A 21,090-nucleotide genomic window follows, 5' to 3' on the forward strand; every position below is an offset into this window, starting at 1 on the left:
ATGTTTAACATCTAATATTTCTCATTTTGTCTCCCAAAATCCTATGGGTTAGCTACTGTTATTCTCATCATTAGGAAAATAAAAAAGATGTTAAACTAGAAATCTTAGCAAATGGAGAAAATAGTGCTTATCTCATTGGGTGATGCTATCGGTTGAACTGCATCCCCCAGAAAGATAGGTTGATAGCCTATACGTCAGAATGAGATTTTATTTGGAAATCAGGTCATTGCCGACGTGCTTAGTTAAGATAAGATCATACTGAAGTTTTAATTAGGTAAGATGGTGGTCACACTTAATCTGACTGCTGTCCTTACAAGAAGACAGCGACACACCCAATGAGACGAGGAGAATGGCACCTGAACATGGAGACATACACAGAGAAAGTGACCACAACGAGATGGAGGCGGGTATTGGAGTTACGCTACCACAAGCCAAGGGATGCCTGTGGCCACCAGAAGCTGGAAGGGGAAACGAAGGATCCTCCCTCAGAGACTTCAGAGAAAGCGTGGTCCCACTCACACCTGGATGTCAGATTTCTAGCTTCCAGAACTGTGAAAGAATAAATTTCTCTTGTTTTAAGCCACCCAGTTTGTGATACTTTGTTATGACAGCCCTAGGAAACTGATACAGGTAGTTTAAAAGTTAAATGAAAAAAAGATTATGATGAAATGCTGAATAAAGAGTAAAGTACTCCACAAAGAGTATTTTAGAAACGTCTCTGTGTATGAGGAATGCTAATATTGTGCCAGAGTATGCAACGCCACGGAATTAAAATGAGTGCCTTTTCCCAGGGTATTTATTTTACTCTGAGATTTTTGAGGGAAGTGTGGTAATTAATTTCACTGGTAAGTAATTTAAACATAAAAAAAAAAAAGCACAGCCAAACATTTTTTTTTTTTTTTTTTTTTAATGAGGAGAGAAAGGATTTTTCATTGTTGTTGTTGTTGTTCTTTAAAGGCATGCTTGGATGATATCTCCAGACTGTCAGAGGAGTGCAATCAGCTCCTCTCACTGGGGAAATATCAGAATAAAAACATGATGAGTCCTGAATGGAGACTTTGGGCTGGGAACTGTGGTTTTCAGCAAACAGAGTGATAACTCCCATTTGGTCTGAGAAGAGGGTGTAGGTGAGGTCTTAAGGTTGGGAACAAACTATTTGACGGCAGCCCTCCCATCTCCCCAGCCTCTAACATGGGGGGCTGATAGAAGTACTCCCCAGTTCCTTATCCAGAAAGGTTTCTTGCCATTCTGGTGAAACAGGCCACTCCGACTCTCCAACATGGCAGAAACTCAGGACAGAGGGCAATTCCTGCTGTTCCCTGGCATTGCTGCCCAGAAGAGCTCATCGGAGTGTCTTCGTCTTGACAGGATCATGCTCTGTGGTCAGAATAATAGCCACGATTTGCCCCACAATCCTTGAATTCCCAAGCATTGTCATCTCTCCTTCTCTTTTGATTCTTATGAATAATCCTCAATAAAATAGAAAGCTAGCTCCCATCATAAAATGTGAGTAGTCTTTGTATGGTGGTTCAGAGCAGGTCCGTGGGCCTAACTGGCCTCGGTTTGTACCTCAGTCCTGTCACTTCCTAGGAGACTAAGGCAGGCAAGCAAGTTAGTCCTGCTGAGTCTCAGATGCCTCTCTGTAAGATGGACCTACTACTCTCTACTTGAGTCATTGCTGTGGCAAATTGTGATATGTGACCGTATCTACGAAGTGTTTGGTATATTGCTGGTGTTCGAAAAACAGTCCCCTTTTACTCAACTGACCCCCCTGAGTCATTCTGCAGCTTGAGTAAGTGTAGGTCAGACAGGAAATGCAGTTCACTTAAAATTACATTTCTGAGTCTCACTCACTTACTCAGCAACTCTTATGTGCTGAGCACTGTGCTAACAGATGCAAGAATTCCTCCTCCCTTGGCCCTGGAAGGTTCTGTTGCACCTGCTGGCTGGCTGCCAGTTTTGAGCAAAATCTGCCCCAGGGCCCTTCAGTCCCCAGCTGGGCTCCCTCTTCAGTCCACTCCTGACTCAACTTTTTCCTGGTCTGTCTGGTCAAAACCCTGGGTAGCTATGAACTGCAAATATATCCTTGAGGTCTAAATAGCCTCTGAACTCTATGCCAATCCAGGCATCCAGCCCCCCAGGTCTGTTCAAAGCATGCCGTAAGTATGCCAACCCAGTCTCCCTTTGCCCTCAATATTTGAAATGCTGGGCACTAGGGCTTCTGGAAGCAGCTGTCTAAAGGCTGTAAGAGCTAATTATAATTTTAAAAAATACTCTGAATTAAGTGCAAACGACTACGTATTCATAATTTTGGTTAATCCTCATAGCAAAACTTATCTCCTTTTAGAAATAAAGAAATGGACCAAGAGGTTAAGCAAGATTATTAGGGTGGGTTCTCATCTAGTCTTGGGTCCCAATCTCTGTTTTATCCTTGTGAACACGTGGCCTTACTGTGTAACCATCTGGGTGTCAGTTGCTTATCTAACAGGGTGGTTATGAGAATTAAGGGACTATGCATGGGAAGCGCTTAGCTGCAGCCAGACACCAAGTGCTCAAAGGTGGTAGCTGCGTTCTGTTTCCGTTGTATTATCATTGTGCAGGGTCACATACCTACGTGGTATTTCCAATTCAGGATCATGCAACCTCACCTCCTGTCCCTGCGCCTACACTGTACCACGTGGTCTGCTGCACCAGCAGGTACTGGACCTGGAACTGCCTCAGGGGCCACAGGTGCTCAGCAGCCCTAGGCCTGACTGGCTGTACTGTGGACTTCCTGGAGGGCGCTTTGCTCTGCAGGGGCAGCAGGTGCAGAGCGCGGTCCCCTATTTACCTCTCTTGCGGCCTCCCCACAGAGCAAGGAAAAGACTCCTCTCCCTTGAGCACTAGGTCCATCGCATGAACTCGAGTCTAGGCAGCCGCGTGTCCCAGGGAGAAACATGGAGCCCCAGAAACTTGCTCTGTAAGCAAGTCCAGCCTCCGCGCCCGCCCCCGGGGAAAGCTGTACTCTTCCCCTGGTCACTCCCTCACATGCGCTGGCCGCACTTCCGAGACGCCCTTCTGCCAGGAGCCCAGGCTCTGCTGAGGCCCGTTCCAGGACGTCACGGGTCAGCGAAGCGGGTAACGCACATATTGGAATCAGACACGAGTTCTGACTTAGCTCCGGACTCGCTGAGGGAACCTGGGCGGGCCGCTTTCATCTCAGTTTCCCTGTCCGCACAAGGGGGGGGGGGGACACAAAGCGGACGCGCGCGTTCCTAGGTCCCCACGTTCCCAGCTGGGAGCTAGCTTCTACTCCGCCCCTGAGCTACGGGCGCTCGGGTCCATGTGACTACAAGCCCCAGCATGCCCCGGGGGCGGGGCGCAGTGACGGACAGACGGCTGTGCGAATTAGCGCCCGCCAAGGGGCGCGCGGCGGCGCGTGCGCAGAGGGCGGCGGGCGGGTGGGCTGGCGGCGGTGGACGCGTTGGAGCCGCGGGCGGTCAGGTAAGGGGCGGGAAGGAGGGTCCGGGACTGGGGACCGCGGCCTGAGTCGCGGGCCGTGGCTTAGCGGCGGGGCGGGGGGCCGCGCTGGCGTGCAGCGGCCGGCCCACGCCCGACTGGCAGGGTCTGGGGACCGGATCTGGGGGGCAGGACCAGGGTGGGGGTGGGGCTGCGAGGGACAGGCTCGGGAGGGATCCGAAGGGGCAGAGGAGCTCAGAGGAGATGCAGATCCGCTGGGAGGGGAGCGAGGGCCTCTGTCAGAATACCTGGTGCAGCATCTCGGGAGGCCTGAGGTAATGTGAGGGTCCCCGAGGAAAGAGGGGTGCAGCATCTGGGAGATGGGAGGGCATCTGAAGGCCCTGGAGGCATCGGGGGTGCAGAATTTCGGAAATAAAAAGGAACTGGGGGGCTCTGATGAGGTTTGGGGTGCCGCATCTCAGGAGGTTTGAGGCAGTCTGGGGTCACCATGCATTTGAGGGGCCAAAACCTGAGATCAGAGAGAGCAGGGCCTGGGGAGGAAGCGTTTTCCAGATGAGATCTGGGGAAAATTGAGGGCGTGAGTTCTTGGGGGAATCAGTGGGAGGCAGTGTCTTGTTAGCAAGGAGGGATCAAGCTGAGGTTTGAAGGCAGCACATGACATGGGGTGGATAAAAGGGGAAGGAACCAGGTTTGAGGTCGGCCCGACTGCCTGATGGAATGCAGGACTTGGGGGCTCAGATTGAGGCGGGGCACAGAAGTCTGGGGTGTGCAGTTGGGATGCTATGCTGGGATGCAGGGCTGAAGGCTGCAGCGATTTGGAAACAGATGAAAGGATCTATGTCAGAGGCATTTGGGGCACATGAGTAAAGAATTGGTAAGGGCTGCAATACAGAGCCCAAAAGGCTGAATTGTCTGCTGTAAGACGGTTGGGATTTAGGGAGGGTTGAGGGGACAGGCTGGAGACATACTAACTGGGTTATAGAATGAAAGGGCTCTAAGGACCCTGAATAGGTTTATGGATTGGTGTCTCGGGCTGCTAAAGGAATTTTCCTGAAGTCTGCATGGGAGGCAAAGGGAGTACTATACTAGAGTCCCAAGGCTCCGGGGGGTAGTGTGTGAGAGTGGACTTGAGTGTGTGGAGTTTAGCAGAGTTCAGGGGTTCAGCAGCGGAGTCAGAAATCTTCAGGGATCAGGACTCCTGAAGGAGCCTGACTCTCCACGGGAGGGGCAAAATCCCCCTCCCTCCCTCCCTAACCAGAGATTGCTTATCACAGGGCAACTATGGCACTGCCAGTAACTCTGAACCCAGCCTGGGCTGCTGCAAGGGGTAGGCTTGGGAGGAGGAGGAGACAGTGGTTACAGGAGGTGGAAAGCAGGAAACCGTTCAAGGTCATCTGCCTAAGTATTCCTTCCCCTGCCCCTCCGAGCTGTGATTGCAGATAGTATGGGAGACCTCCAGGGGATGAGTAGAACAAGACCTCAGGCCTTACCGTCCTTATCAGTTACATAAGTAGACTGAATTAATCCTGAATAAGGTCCACTACAGCTCCAAGAGGCAGTGACTCTGTGAGTGAGGTGTTTGGGCTGGAAAAGAATGACAGGAAGAGGGGAACACTGAGCATTTAGTCCTGCACCAGGTTCTAAAGAGAGGGTTCCTAATGAGACATGTGCAATACCTGGAAACGTTTTCGGCCCACACGGTTGGGGTACGGGGGACTACTGGCCTCCAGTAGGCAGACGCCAAGGAAACTGTTAAACCTTGTACAGTGCACCGGTCAGCCCCCACAACAAAGAATTATCTGGCCCCAAAATGTCAGCAGTGCCAAAGCTGAGGAACTCTGCGCAGGAGTCAGATGTTCTGGATTCAAATCCTGGCTCTCTGTCTTCCCTCCTTTGTCACCTTGAATGAATTACTTAACCTCCCTGCGCTTGGCTCTTCATCTGTAAAATGGAATTAATCACAGGACGACATCATAGATGACCGTGACGCTTCAGTGAGAGACATCAGAGTGCTTCGTGTCTGGTGCACAGCAAGCACACAAAATTTAGTAATGTGTAATTTTTATATGTGCTTTCTTACTCGGTTTTCCTCACAGCACTAGTCAACAGGCCCTACCATATCCAGTTTTACACGTGAGGCAGCTAAGTCTTGGGAAGTGACTTGTTTAAGGTTCCATAACTAGAATGGCAGAGCTAGGCTCATATTCAGATCTCTGTAGCCTGTAACCCTGCGTATTCCCTCTTTCCTTGCTGGGGCCTGCTTAGTCTTACTGTCTCAGCCCCTTCCCCTCTAATGAAAGAACTGCCCATGAGTATTGCTGAATATCCAGTTGCACTCGAAAGGGGACAAAACTATCTCAATTAGGTAGGGAGTAGCCCTGGACTTTGTTCTTGATTTGCTCTTAGACCAGGACCAGTGGGCAGATAAGGGGAGGAGCCTGAAGTTAGACGGGATGAGGTGCTAGGGACTGAAGGGTGAGGTGTGGAGGCCGCTGGCTTGAAAAAAACACTTCACAGCAGAGACTGAAGCCGAAGGCAGTCACGCTCTGGAAAATAACTCCTGGTTCTAAATGATCTCTTGGGTTTCTTTCCCCTGGGACAGAGTAACAGCATTTGCTCTGTCAGCTCCAGGACAAGCTACGGCACTGCTGAAGCCAGTTCAGGAACACAGTAGGACTGCATCAGAAGGCAAGAGATTTAGCTGGAATAGTCATACGCACCGCTGTGGAAAACATGTGATAGGAATTGAATCAGCCTGGGAATCAGAGGCTTCAAGTCCAGAATCCCTCCTCTGCTGCTAATTTACTAGGTGACCTTGGACAGACACTTCTTAGCAGCCTCAATCTATTAAAAATAAGAATAGCAACCATTTACTGTTTATTATGTGCATTGACTCAGTTAATCCTGCCAATGATCCTGCCAACATTGTAGATGTTATTCCATATTTTGTAGATGAGAAAACTAATAGGTTAAATGCTTTACCTAAGGCTTCATAGCACAACGGGATGTGAGCCCAGGTCTGTCTGACTCCTAAGTTATATTATACTAGTTTCATTAGAATGGCTTCTCCAACATTTAAAGCCTGTGCACCTGTGTCTGGAGAGTTTGGTAGTTAGGTTTACAAAGCCCTTTGGGTAGATCACTGTCCCTGCACAGTGACGTGCTGCCTCTGTGACAGTCCTTCCATTTTGTCCTTTTGGTATAACAATTTGATTTAAAAATCATTCCTAGGTGCCTTTACCAACCTCTCAGCCAAACTGCCTAGAGCCAGTGGTAGCCTCATCAGCTAGGGAACTGTAACGGATGTTTTGAGTTGATGTGGTTTTATGACTGGGAGTTAACACCTGGATTTGAATTTCAGTTCTGCTACCTACCAGCTTTGAGACTCTGTGTCCTTATTTATGAAGAAGAATAACAAACATGTATTTCACAGTGATTACGAGAATAGGAGATAATGTATAAAAGATGCCTGACATCCAATAAATGGTAGTTTTATAAGAGCACTTCTAAGAGGAAGGCATTGCTAGAAGGGAACTGAGGGTTGCTTTGCCAAATTTCAGTGACCCTAAGCAGCCCCTGCCAGTCTCCCCCCAACTCCCATCCCCTCCTCTACCTTTCCCAGGATCTGCTCCCTGATCCTTTCATCAAAAGCTCATGGTTAAGGGAACATGTGTTGTACGTAGATAAAGCAACTGGAAGAGGGGTGGGTGAGTCGAGATGAGTTGGAGGTCCTCTGAGAAAGGACTGTTGGTTTTTCCCATATTCAAGATTCTTTGTCACATTGGCAGCATTGGTATTAACCCAAACGTTTGTGGAAGATACAAGGGAATCTTTCCAGCGCCTGCCGTTTTAGAAGAGGAAGAAAAGTGTCTTTCCATCAAACTCTATTATTGGTTTAACTTATTCTTGACATACTTTAGCTGAGGTGCCCTTTTCTACAAACATTTTCTTCTGAGTTGTTTTGTATGTCTCAGACTGGTACAGCTTTGGGGGGAAGTCATGCTTGTGTTTCCCTATAAGCTCCTACTTGTTGAGTTTCTCTTAGCTGTTGGCAGGTACCTTAAACGCCCTGTGTAAATAAACTTCAGACCCTCTTCCATACAAGATTAGGCAGGTGTCACGAGAGGACCTCCCTGACTTTGTTAAAATCGCTCCTGTTAGCACCTCCCAGAGAGCGACCATTGGGGGCCCGGAGATGGTTGTGTACTTGGTCAGCATTCCATTCAAACACAAGAGGAATACATACAGTTTAGAAAGGAAATGTGATAAGCCTTGCAAAACCACCCCCCTGCCAAACCAGAGGAGGGTGGCAGTGGAAGATGAACCTTTATGCTTTGTGAAAGGAAACGTAGTACTATTTTACATGGTTTCTGGTTTTTAGGTAAGTCGCTCTATTCATGTTTGGGTTTGTTCAAAATTATATCCCTAGTGTTTTTATGGGGCTAGACTCAGTGTGTGCTCAAGTAAAGATTTGTTTAATTAATTGCTTAAAGTTCTTCAGTTCTGCTGACGGCCTAAGGCCCCAAGGAGTTGACACATGTACGGCCTTTGGGCATCTCTAATCTTTTGATTCAGAGATCAGGTAAAAACTCTTTGGTGAAGGCTCAGAACTTTTACTTTTGAAACTTGCATATTTGGTATCTTCATACAGTATGCCTGTTGTAAAGTGCGTATTCTTTTCTTCTCATTGGCTGAGTAGTGGCTGCCCCTGCACTCTTATAAATACTGCACAGTTAATTGTATGCTTCCCTTGGTGCTATACTAAGTGTGTTATTCACATAATCCCATTTAATCCTTACAATAACCTTGTGAGGAAGATACTGTTGTAAATCCCGTTTTCTTAGATAAACCAAGAACTAGAGAGGTTACTTAACTTGTCCAAGTCTCCACAGTGAGCAGTAGGGCCAGGATTGAAATCCAGAAAGCCTGATTCCTGAGCCCTCTTTCTTAGTCTGTATAATACTGGTTACCTCCAGTTCCTGTCTTTTAGTCCTCGTTCTGCCATATGATTAGCAAGTTCTCGATTTCTCTCTCCTGATCTCCGTTTACTCATCTATTTTACTCTTTGAGATCACTACTAATTCTAGCATTCCATATTTAGTCCCTAGTAGAAGAAGCCTATTTTCTGGGCAAAAGAAGTTGTGAATTCATGTGCCAGTCAGTTTCTAGCATGAATATCTAGTGTCCTCAATCAAATTCTTTCAAAGCTGGCCAGTCTCTTTATTAATCTTCATGTGCTTTTATATGTCATGAAAAGAAAGATGTGTCATCCTTTGAAAATGTAGTTTATAAACTGAATGCTTGGTTTATACTAGTACTAGTTGTTGTTATTGTGAATACCATTGCTGGTTGTTACTAAAACTATGATAGATAGCAATTTTTCATTTCATACCTGCCGGTTTCCAGACTAGGCACCTCACATGCATTATCCTTAATGTCTTACTTTTTGTAAAGTGAGAAAACAAATTTGGTGAGGTTAAATAACTTACCTATTGTCCCACACCTTGAAAATGACAGTGCTGATTTGACCCCAGTTCTGTCTGACTTCAGGGTTCATGGGTTTCTGTTTGCTTTTTGTTTTTTCCTGTTATCCTGGTTGTTTAAATCATGGACTGGGGAAAGCCTGGTGGTGCCAGAAACGGCTGGATTAGGCTAGGGTAGGACTATAGAATTTTCCTGAGTCTTAAGGCCGCTGAAGCAAACACAGCTTAAGGGGTAGATTCCCACCTGAAGAGCTGGCCTGGTATTAGTAGGCAATGTGCAGTATTAATCATGAGATCAGAACAGTGAAGGGAGAGTGCATGGGCTGAGGTGAGCAGTCAAGAGTTGAGAGTACAAAGACAACAGGAAACATATTCAAGATATCATGAAGTCAGACAACACTGTTATAAAGAACGTGTTGGGGGTTCATTCTGATTGGTTTTAGATTTTATAGCTGGCAGAAAATGGGCAGCTAACTTAGAGACTTGGGATGGTTAGACAGTTCCTGTCACCCGTCTGGCCCTTTCATGGAAACTGAGTTTGAATTAACTTTCCATCTGAATCACTGTCAGTATTAACAGTAGTGGTTAGATACACGCTTCTGGAGGAGAGGGAATGTATCTGCTTGTCACACAGAGCTCTGTGTCGGGCTAGGATCCTACTGAAGGCAGTGTTCCCAGCTCCTAGAGATGGGAGACATAGTTTAGGCTTTTTCCAAGTCTGAGGTATATCCCTGATGCTTTAGTGATGGCAGCTCCAGCTTTCCTGGCAAAGCATGCCAGCATTAGAGTAGGAATCCTTGACATTCTCCTCTGCCTCAGAGAGCCTAGTGAAGCTGCAGGCAGCTGAAGTATTTTAGGATATGGATGTGGGCATAGTAAATTCATTTTTCAAAGTGGATGGCTTAGACAGGGCGGTAAGAAGCTTTTTAATTGAAGGAGGTGGTACGACATTCCAGAAAGCTGGGGAAAGAATTTGCTAGTATTTTTACAGGTTGGCAGGTTTGTTTAATTAGCTGATCTGCAGTGCCAGCTTTGGGAAGAACAGATGTCCCTTGCATTGTAAGGTGACATGCTCTTGATCTAAACACCAAATGTTGCCCTCAGTCTGTTGTCCCAGATGATGGAAGAAGGGACCGAAGCTATTGGTTTAGAACTAAGGTTTGCATGGATTCTGAGTTGAGGTTTCTATCAGCATTTCTCAACTACTGTGCCCAGACCCATGGCATTTAAGAAGTCAGTATTAAGTTTCAGATATTCACTTGAGACCTTATAGGTTCATGATACGTGACAATGTGTCATTTTGTTGAGACGTGGATTTGAATCATAATGGTTTGCCAGGCTGCTGTGTGAGAGTGGGTCACCCAGCTAATAAATCAATATAGTCCATTTTATAGAAGCTAAATATCATAACAATAGTATTGTTCTTTCTTATTTGTGGAGAAAAGGATATGCTATAAGACAGCATTTCCCAGAGTATGGTCTGGAGAACACTTGTTAACAAGTGTTATTACACCAGTGGCTGGGAGTGGGGTGGGGTGGGGAGGGGAAGCTTGAAGTAATTCTGGGTTAAACAAAGTTAAAGGTTGTCTGTACTGCATGGTTTCACCGCGTGTGGGCTTTGTGACCCTGAGCCAGTGTTTCTGACCCAGTGTTTCCTCATGGCAAAATGAGATGATAAAAACAGCACCTACTTTATAGGGGCATGAGGCAGATTAAATGAGATTAAGTATATGAAGCATCTAGTGTGGCATCCAGCACATAGAAGGTACTAGATGTATAATGGTTTCCCTTCCAGTAGAAGGGAAGTGGGATTTCAGAAAGGTTGGATTGCTTTTGGATACTGTGTGTGTCTGCTGTTGAGTACTTGTCAGATCGCGATGCAAAGCTAAATACGGGGAATTCTGTAACACGCATCTAGTACGCATCTCCGCATAGACGCCCTTTCTTCTGTATGCATGGAGAAAGTTGATGGCATTTGCGGAGCTCTTCTCAGCTTGCTGCATTGTCCTTAAAACCCAGCTAACTTGCCCTCCTCTTCTCCTTGATGGCTGAGGATCTGCATTTCAGGACAGCACAGATGTGGCTGTAGAATTTGCATTTAAGAAGGGCTGCAATTTACCCACATGCCTCACCTTGCCAGATCTGTTCATTCTAATTTGGGGTATAAATATACAATGACGGAAGTCTCAGAGCACTGAGATCTCTGTTCTATTTCATGAGCATATGTGGATCAAGGTGGGTGGGAGTATTTATGGCGTGTACTTAGAGAAGCAGGGGGTGTTCCAGCCCAAAAATAAATGGTCTTGATAAGGCACTACTGGTTTTTAAATCACTGGGCTTGAGTCTTTGGTTATCTTAGCTCCACCACTTTCCTACTTCAATCTACTCATTTTAGTGATTGTACTTCTGGAATATTGCTCCCATGCATCTTCGTTCCATTTCCACCCCTTGCTGTCTAGTTCAGCCTCCCTATTACCTCCCCCAGGCGGTTTTGCAGCAGCTTCCAGACTAGGTTCTCCGCCTTTTCACCTACTCCATTCAAGCTGTGATCCTATCAGTTCTCTGCTTCAAAACATGCATTGCTTCACCATGCCTGTCAAAATGAAATCCAAAGGTCTCATTTCGGCTCTGAAGACTTCTTATAATTATTCTCATAATCATGCCGGTTACTTTAATCTACCTACATTCTCCCCACAGTTTTAACCTTAAGGATGAGAGAAAATAGAACTAAAATTTATCTAAGACTTTTTTGGTGCTAAGCGAAAACTTAGCATTTCATACACTGCCTATATCATCTCATGTAATCCTCGCGTTGACCTTGTGAAGGCGGTATTATTTTATTGTACAAATGAGGAAACCAATGTATAGAGGCGACAGGTTCTCGTTCTAATACCCTGAAGTTCTTGCTCTTCCCCTTGCCTTCTAACCTTTGTTAAGACTGCCCTTTGTCTGGTACTCCCTTTCTCCCATCTCTACGTATCTGTGCACCCTTCCAGAGCCCTATCCAGTGCCATCCCCAGCCCCTACTGAAAATTCTATTTCCCCTCAAATTAGAGTAGATGCCTCATAGCCTCCATCTAACTGAGTTTATGTCTTATTTATGATACTGCTTTCTGCCTTGGCTATTATTTGCCTATATGTCTTGTCCCCTTTCCTAAAGTTTGAGATCTGAAGGGCAGGATTTCTATCCTGAAAACCTAATATAGTACAGCACGTGGTACCTAGTCCTAGTTGGGTGGATTGGTGAGTAGATAGGGGAATGGATGCATGAAAAATACATGTATTTCCCGACCTAATGTTTTACGGATCACTTGAATTTTCTGTTTCCCTGTATGCTTCCCAGGAGCCCGAATGTGACAAGGTGAACTCTATGTAACATAGTAAAACAGGCTCCATGATTTTGGTCACATAGTTTTCTTTGCCTAAAATGCCTTTATCCCACAAGGCCTTGTTTCTTTCCAGACCTCTTACAGAAGTGACACTGTTTCTGGGAAGCCCTTCCCAGTTCCTCTGGGAACTGTTACTCCGTCCACCGTGCACCCACAGAACTTTGTGTGTAGTCCTTTCCTGTAATTTTCTTAGGCTTTTCCCCTGATATAAATGGAGTTTTAGATGTCAGTCATCACTAACATTAATCAGGCATGATGCTGCCCACGGGCTGTGCTAAGTGCGTCGTAGTCATCCTGTTGCTTAACCCTTCCAAAACTCATATAAAGTAGATACTGTTATTACTTCAATCTTATAGATGGGTGATGGGGAAACCGAGCTTTGGGAAGTTTAGGCCACCTCCTTAAGGTCACACAACTAAGTATCAGAGACTCAAGAACGTGAATTCTTACCTACTATGCAGTGCTGCATCTGTTCCCTTTCCCTGTGTATCATGGTCACCTAACAGACTTCAACAAGTATTTGTTAAACACGTCAGTCGCTGGATGAGAGGTGGTAGCTGTTCTCTGGATGTTTCTTGAGTGAATTAGTTCATGCAGGCAGTGCAGTAATGGCTTCTTATTCTTATTAGCAGGCTTTGACCCTCTGGAGCATGAATGCCAAGCTGTTCGGTCCTGGGCTGTGTTAGCAGGCCCCTCAGAGGAAGTGCGATGGCCGCAGCAGCGGCTGCGTCTCACCTGAACCTGGATGCCCTCCGGGAAGTGCTGGAATGCCCCATCTGCATGGAGTCCTTCACAGAGGAGCAGCTGCGGCCCAAGCTCCTGCACTGTGGCCACACCATCTGCCGCCAGTGCCTGGAGAAGCTCCTGGCCAGTAGCATCAATGGTGTGCGCTGTCCCTTCTGCAGCAAGATTACCCGCATCACCAGCCTCACCCAGCTGACGGACAACCTGACCGTGCTGAAGATCATTGACACGGCGGGGCTCAGTGAGGCCGTGGGGCTGCTCATGTGCCGGTCCTGTGGGCGGCGGCTGCCCCGGCAGTTCTGCAGGAGCTGCGGCCTGGTGCTGTGTGAGCCCTGCCGGGAGGCTGACCACCAGCCCCCTGGCCACTGTACGCTCCCCGTCAAAGAGGCAGCCGAGGAGCGGCGCCACGACTTCGGAGAGAAGCTGGCCCGTCTGCGGGAGCTCATGGGGGAGCTGCAGCGGCGGAAGGTAGCCTTGGAAGGGGTCTCCAAGGACCTCCAGGCCAGGTATAAAGCAGTGCTCCAGGAGTATGGGCACGAGGAGCGCAGGGTCCAGGAAGAGCTGGCCCGCTCTCGGAAGTTCTTCACGGGCTCTCTGGCCGAGGTGGAGAAGTCCAACAGTCAGGTGGTGGAGGAGCAGAGTTACCTGCTTAACATTGCCGAGGTGCAGGCCGTGTCTCGCTGTGACTACTTCCTGGCCAAGATCAAGCAGGCGGACGTCGCGCTCCTGGAGGAGACCGCGGACGAGGAGGAGCCGGAGCTCACGGCCAGCCTGCCCCGCGAGCTTACCCTGCAGGACGTGGAGCTGCTTAAGGTCGGCCACGTCGGCCCCCTCCAAATCGGGCAGGCTGTTAAGAAGCCCCGGACTGTCAACATGGAAGACTCCTGGGCCATGGAGGCAGCAGCCTCTGCCGCCTCCACCTCTGTTACGTTCAGAGAGATGGACGTGAGCCCCGAGGAAGTGGTCGCCAGCCCGAGGGCCTCGCCTGCGAAGCAGCGGGGCTCCGAGCCAGCCGCCAACATCCAGCAGTGCCTCTTCCTCAAGAAGATGGGGGCCAAAGGCAGCACGCCAGGCATGTTCAACCTCCCGGTGAGTCTCTACGTGACCGGTCAGGGCGAGGTGCTGGTTGCCGACCGAGGCAACTACCGAATCCAAGTGTTCACTCGCAAAGGCTTTTTGAAGGAGATCCGCCGCAGCCCCAGTGGCATTGACAGCTTTGTGCTGAGCTTCCTTGGGGCTGATCTGCCCAACCTCACGCCTCTCTCAGTGGCCATGAACTGCCAGGGGCTGATTGGTGTGACTGACAGCTATGACAACTCCCTCAAGGTATACACCTTGGATGGCCACTGCGTGGCCTGTCACCGGAGCCAGCTGAGCAAACCCTGGGGCATCACAGCCCTTCCATCTGGCCAGTTCGTGGTAACTGATGTGGAAGGTGGAAAGCTCTGGTGCTTCACTGTTGACCGGGGGGCAGGGGTGGTCAAATACAGCTGCCTCTGTAGTGCCGTGCGGCCCAAGTTTGTCACCTGCGACGCTGAGGGCACCGTCTACTTCACGCAGGGCTTGGGCCTCAATCTGGAGAATCGGCAGAACGAGCACCACCTGGAGGGCGGCTTCTCCATTGGCTCTGTGGGCCCCGATGGGCAGCTGGGTCGCCAGATTAGCCACTTTTTCTCAGAGAATGAGGATTTCCGCTGCATTGCCGGCATGTGTGTGGATGCTCGTGGCGATCTCATTGTGGCCGATAGCAGTCGAAAGGAAATTCTCCACTTTCCCAAGGGCGGGGGCTATAGTGTGCTCATTCGAGAGGGGCTCACGTGTCCAGTGGGCATCGCCCTCACTCCTAAAGGGCAGCTGTTGGTCTTGGACTGTTGGGATCACTGCATCAAGATCTATAGCTACCATCTGAGAAGATACTCTACCCCTTAGGGGATAAGAGAGAACAGGTTCTTCTCCCCAGCCAGCTCCCTACCCAACCCCCACCCCCACCCCCACCCTTATTCCTGGGTTATTGGTGGTATTGTAGAGTGCGCTTGGCCTAGGTCTTCATTCCCGCTGGCTAATCTTAGAATTTTAGAAGCTCTGTCTTTTAGTAGTTTTTTGTTTCTGTTTGTTTCTTTCTGCATTATTTTCTTCCTAAATTTAGAGCTTTAACGTGCATTGCCCCAAATAAGACATATGATACGGGGTTAACTGAAGTTTGATTAGAATTTAGGCACTTCTGAGGCTTCAGTAGAGAGCCTCCTGCCCCTGTATTTGAAATTTGCCCTTATACTGAATCCTTGTTGATTTCCCTCTTTTGGCCTCGTTAACCCCGGTCCCATATTTCCCTCCTATTATAATGTGTTTCATCTGTAATACTTTCTCTTCAGCCCTGCTGCATTTAGTGTGCATGCTCCACCTTTCGTTTCAGACATCACAGCCCTGGGGCATGATGTCTCAGGTCTCTTCACCTTTACCAGAGTGAAAGCTCACTCATTTAGTGCCACCAAGAGACATACACAGTCCCTTTGGACCTCTCGGCTCTGGAGGTTTTGTGCCATCTTGGATTGGTCTCTAATTGCAGATGTGACAGAGGATGGATTGACCCTAGTTGGTTGGTATGGAAGACTTCAGCCTGGAAATTGCTCGCCTTTTATAGGAGCATATAGACTGGAATTATTTCAAAGCACAGAAAGATGGGAATAAACAAACACAAATGCTAATATAGTCAGTAAACACTCTTGGAGAGTCTCTAGAGTTCATCATTTTTCATATTACCTCTCTCCACTGACCTGTGCTAAGAGTTGTCTGCAGAATTGTACAACACAGGCCAGGGCCAGCAGAGTGGAGATGTGGGCACATCGCATTTTCATTACTAAGACAAAACTGTTGGGTCTTTATTCTGTATTTTCCTCAAGTGACTGCACAGTATTTGGTTTTGAGATTTATTTCCATTCCTCTATCAGAATTAAATAATTGATAACTGTTTCTTCATCGCTGGTGTTCATGTCTTTTAATTAAATATGGGATTTGGGAGATGGAGAGAGAGAAGTTGTACCACGCCGCTTTGCTTCCATATCTGACACTGAATTCTTTGAGAGCGTTAGGATCTACCCCAGCCCAAAATCAGCCTAAGGCACCATTATGTAAAAATGATCCAAATCTTACTCTCACCCACAGGTATACAGAATCAGCCCCCAAGATTGATAGAGTCACCAGCGCTCTGTTAGGAAATGAGCTTCTACCATTTGCGTTATCCTTATAATTACAGTTCAAAAACGGAAAAAGTCTTGTCTTTAAAAAGACGAAAACTAGATAAGGGAAATCGTGACAAGGCTTCTCAGGCTTTGTTTTTGCTAAGCAGCATATTTTGCTCGTAGATGCAGGGCCAAAGAGCTATCACCCTGCTTTTCAAAGAAACAAAATTTGCTGAGCTGGGCTACTCAAAATTGTTTTTTGTTGTTTTTTATCTGTTTTTGTTTTTATTTGGTGGTCGCGTTGCTTTTTTGGCTTCTGTTGTAATAGCTGCCAAAGAATAGGAAAGGAAATAATTGGTAGGATGTTGAATTCGTTCCTCTTGTGCTTCTCACCTGGAGAATGCCCCGTGTTCTGATTATGAAATTGCACCCAATTTCCAAAGATCGTAGAATTGAGAAGAAACTGATCCAATTAAAAGTGCATCACAAATGGCTCCAGTAGTTATTAGAGCCACTTTCTCTGTGATGGCACCTGGCAGTAGGAGGTCTGTCTTTGCTGTCAGTGGGGGGCTTGCTGAGGCAATAACAGTGGTCGAGGCCTCTGGCACAGGGTCTGCAGCACAGAAATGTACATTGTGGGCTGGCTTGACATAAATGGTCCAGAAACCCTGTAGCTGCTGATGCTTTTGGAGGCAAGTGCTATCACCAGTGCTGTTCAGCACTTAGGGCTTCCCGTTGCTGAACTATGCTCATGCCGTGGTCCTCAAGTACGGCAGGCACCTGCTGACTCCGAATGGGTGGGAAATGGACGCCTCCTGAATAGTTTTTTCTTTGATGTGAATATTTCAGGCTGTGCTTAGTCCAATCAGTTTTCAATTACCTACCGAGTTGACTCAATCACATACGTAGTCCATCCCCAGGACACCGTTTTCCTCAATTATAGCAGTTTCTGTTTGTTGTTTGTTTTTTGTTTTTAAGCAACAGTGCCCTTAGTTGAGTAAAGTCTCACATGCCAGTCTGTCATGTCAAGTAGATCACCCCTGCTCTGGGTGAAGCAGGTTTATGGGCCTGGAGAAGAGGCTTTATTTATCCCCTCATCTAACCTCCTGTTTATTCTTACAAAACTCTTGAGAATCTACAGAACACTTTCTGAAAACCATTGCTAATCTTCCATGTGGCCATGGACAAGCCATTTCACCTTTCCCCTTCTGGAAAATGATGGAAATGATTCTTCACAGGAAGGGTGTAAAATACGAGACAATGGATGCAAAACTACTTGGATGTAGTCCTCGGCGTACTCAACAGGTGACAGCTGTTCCTGTCTTCCCTGAGTGGCATGAGGTGGTCCAACCACTCCAAACTATACTTTCCCTCTTTCCTATTTTATGGGTTCCTAATTGCCAGCCACAACTTTTCTCAGGCATTTCCTCTCCTGGTCACCTGTACCTTTCTGTTATCACTCTCCCTATTTCATGTGTCTATTATTGTATAAATTGCTGTGAGCACATAGCATGGTCCCTAACACAAAATATATCCTCAGTTATTTAATTGGCTGCTGTTTACTTGCTAATGATGATAGGTCTCCAGTAACCTTCATCTTCTTAACGTAGTAGCCCCCTCACGTTGGACAAAACGGTATTCTTAGGCAACAGATTACTTACAGGTTAGTTAAGTCCCTGCCTCCCTTTATCATTCTGAGTAATTAACTTAGAAATTAAGGTTTTAGAGCAATGGTTCATTCAGTATTTCTTGAGTACCTACTGTGGGCCAGGCACTATGGAAAGTGTTCAGAAAAGAAAAAAAATTAATAAATGATATTCATGTGTCTACTCTTTCAGAAATTGTTTCAGTCTTTCCTAAGATACTTGAAATCTAATGTTACATTGCCGTGGACTTCCTGAGAGGCCAGGGATAGGCACTGCCTGAATGATTGTAAGGGCCAGTCCCAATGTACACTCCAGCCAGAGACAGTCCGCAGAGGGACACTCCATTATTCCAGTCAGTAAGATAAACTTGGCTGGAGTCCTACAGTGTTCCTGTGGGTAAGGCAAGTAATGCTTAAGTAGTTGTACTTTTAATCTAGTGCTAATTAATGGCCTCTTAAAAGTAAAGTGTTACCCAGCTCTGTCGCAGGGAAGTAGAAGGCAGAGCTTGGCATGAAACGGGGGGCTCTGTCTTGCACCTGACTAGGCTGCTGATTTGTACTCAGGACGTACAGCCCCTCGAGGGATCTCAAAAACAAATTACAGATATGAAATAGCAGATGCCTGGATGAATTTTACAAGCAGGGCAGTGGTGAGGTACAAAGCTGCTTAGCAAAATACATACTTAGACTCCAGACCTATGGCTATATCTTGTCAATATCATTAATATTCATGCTCTCCTGGCTAAGTCCGAAGTTAGTGAGGCAGCTCTGGGACTGCCAATGTATTCTAGTGGGAAAGTCACTGGACTTCGTCTAGGTCTGAATCACAGCTCTGCCCTTGACCTATTCAGGTGGCCTCGGGTGATCAACACACCTCTCCAACAGTTTCCCAGTCTGTAAAGAGGTTAGACTAGATCGTTGGTAAAATCCCTTTTAGCGCTACGATTTTAATTACTCTTTAACCAACTAGAATTGTTGCATTTTGCCTCACTGTTTTTGCCTAATTCTTGCTATAACTGTGTTTAATACATTGGAGTGGTAGAAAGAACCTCCACTTTGTAATAATCAGCTCCACTTTGGTCCAAGTCCTTACTCTGCCCCAACTACTGGAACTTGCTAGGCTCTTGTCACTCTGCTGAACTATGGTTTCTTCATCTGGTGGAAGGCAAAGACAGTGTACGTTTTACAGCGCTTTCGTGAGAATTAAAAGATACAAATGGGATGGCATACGTAGAAGTACCTAATTCAGAAAGTGTGAGGTGCTCAGGGAACGTGACTTCCCGTCGTGCTGCACTGATGTGAAATTTTCAAGTTAACGTCGGGAGACTGCAGACCTGTGTTGGTGTTGCGGGTGGCACTGCTCAGCTTCTGAAGGAAAAGCCTACTGGAGGGAGAGAGGGATTCCGGGAGAGGTGGAGGCAAACACTCATAGTACTGTACCCCCCAAGGGAAGCTGCACGTCAAGCTTAAAGGCTATTTGATGAAAGTAGTCAGGATGTCATCTTGACTGTTTTTGAGAGGTTAAATGGAGTCACGATTTTTATATACAGACGTATATATGTATGTATTGTGTGCATGTGTGTGTATTTATTTCAAGACAGAAATATGCGTGTTTAGCTATTCTGCTAGATGGCTAGCATAAAAGGATTTTTCCTCTGGGTCATTATTCATGAACTCAAGTAATTACAAAAATTAACATAAGCCATTAGAGTGCAATTGCTGGCTGCATCTTGGGCTCTCCTGGAAACAAAGGCTGGTTGTCACGGACACTGAACCTGTGGCCCTCCATCCCTTGCTGCCCATTCGGCCTTGGGTCGGGGAAGCAGCACTCTGAAAGTTCAGCACAGCCACGAGACCCCCCTGCTCCAGCACAGAGCCAAACGTAGGCCCTCGGCATACCTCGTCTGCAGGACAGGGTCCCCCCTCCATCCTTGGTCCTTGGCTGGATACCATGGTGCTGGAGAAGGTCACCCCTTTTCCAAGACCCCTTGGCTATCTGAGGAGTCCCCTATGATCAACCCAGTAACGTTACAGATGGCATCACCAACCATCATATATGATCAAATTTGCTGGACAGCTGCTGCTTTTCAGTCCTTCACTGGTATGTTCCTGATAATGAGACAGGACCCAAGAGGCAACACAACTGGCCAAACTTCATGCAGTCCTCTTTTCACTGGACGCCCTGGCCAACAGTCCACCCCATCTCCACATTCCTCTGTACTCTTGGGCCATTGCCAAAGATGTGTTCATCTGGTCCAGTCAGTGGGTGCAACAGTCCTCCATCTAGGATCTCTGGGAATCTCTTGTGTCACAGATACCCGAAACAAATCAAGATCACACATGGCTCTACACAAACTAAATCGATAACAAAAGTCCTCACTAAGACACTTTATCGCCTTCAGAGTTTCAGACATTATTGATAGTGACCAAAGCACTCATTTCATTTCTCAAAATACACAGCGTTGGGCTCTTATATAAGGCATTTAGTAGAATTTTCATTTCCCTTACCACCCTCACACTGCAACCCTCATAGAGTGCCATAATGGCTTACTTACGCACGTTCAAGTTCAATTAAATGAATCATAGCACATTTCAGTAACCAAACATCCAGGGTGAATTGTAATGATTCTGACTCCATATTTGATGCTTGGATTCTGACAGCATCCAAGCCCCGCTACTCCCCACTTCCCCATCAGCCCCTCATTTGGCAAACCCAGGTGCTCCCACTCTTGGTGCCAGAGGGAATTTCAAACAGTGGAGACATACCCCAACCCCCCTGCCCATTATATACTAGCCAGGCCAGTCTCTCCTTGTTTTCTCAAGCCACTTGGGACCTTCGGGAGAGCAGAAAGCCTCATTATGTGAGCGATTAGCCCTTTTATATCTTGATGTGTGGGCGGGAGCATCAGTTCTGTGGCCAAACCGCATGCATACCGGGTGGGAGTCCATCCCACTACTGCCCTGTGACGGCACACTTCAGAGTATGATAAATTAAGTTTTACGAATGTAGTTTATGAGCAACCACATGAATAAGACTGTGTTTCTGTGAAATGACAATATCTAAACTTGAGAATAAAAACCCTAACTGTCTCAGGCCCAAGGACCTGAAACTTGTTTGCAAGCCTGATGATTCTAGAGCAGGGTTAGAAATAAACTGTAAATATCGTGGCTCAAAGGGTGGAAAGGGAGCG

The 21,090-nt window shown here is 47.1% G+C and overlaps 2 protein-coding genes and 1 long non-coding RNA gene across 16 annotated transcripts in view; 1 reads left to right on the forward strand and 2 right to left on the reverse strand.

Annotated features, from left to right (window-relative positions):
* The window catches only part of ASTN2 (astrotactin 2), an 882,958-nt gene that overhangs the window by 208,527 nt on the left and 653,341 nt on the right, over positions 1 to 21,090 (reverse strand). The window lies entirely within an intron of this gene.
* On the reverse strand, positions 854 to 3,389 carry LOC123381696. Its single transcript, XR_006589024.1, has 2 exons — positions 2,831 to 3,389; positions 854 to 1,377 (listed from the first exon to the last, which is right to left on the reverse strand). It is a non-coding gene; the product is annotated as an uncharacterized LOC123381696 (long non-coding RNA).
* Positions 3,098 to 16,051, forward strand: TRIM32 (tripartite motif containing 32). Of its 7 annotated transcripts, none has more exons than XM_045042443.1 (2): positions 3,098 to 3,117; positions 12,964 to 16,051. In XM_045042443.1, exon 2 carries the CDS (start codon positions 12,986 to 12,988, stop codon positions 15,002 to 15,004), a length of 2,019 nt encoding a protein of 672 aa, XP_044898378.1. In that variant the 5' UTR covers positions 3,098 to 3,117; positions 12,964 to 12,985; the 3' UTR covers positions 15,005 to 16,051.

This window comes from Felis catus, chromosome D4, assembly GCF_018350175.1.
Source record: "Felis catus isolate Fca126 chromosome D4, F.catus_Fca126_mat1.0, whole genome shotgun sequence".
In the NCBI taxonomy this organism is placed as follows: domain Eukaryota; kingdom Metazoa; phylum Chordata; class Mammalia; order Carnivora; family Felidae; genus Felis; species Felis catus.

What these genes read in the sequence shown, in the direction of transcription:
- TRIM32 (XM_045042443.1), top strand. Translation starts at nt 12,986, where the DNA reads ATGCCAAGCTGTTCGGTCCTGGGCTGTGTTAGCAGGCCCCTCAGAGGA.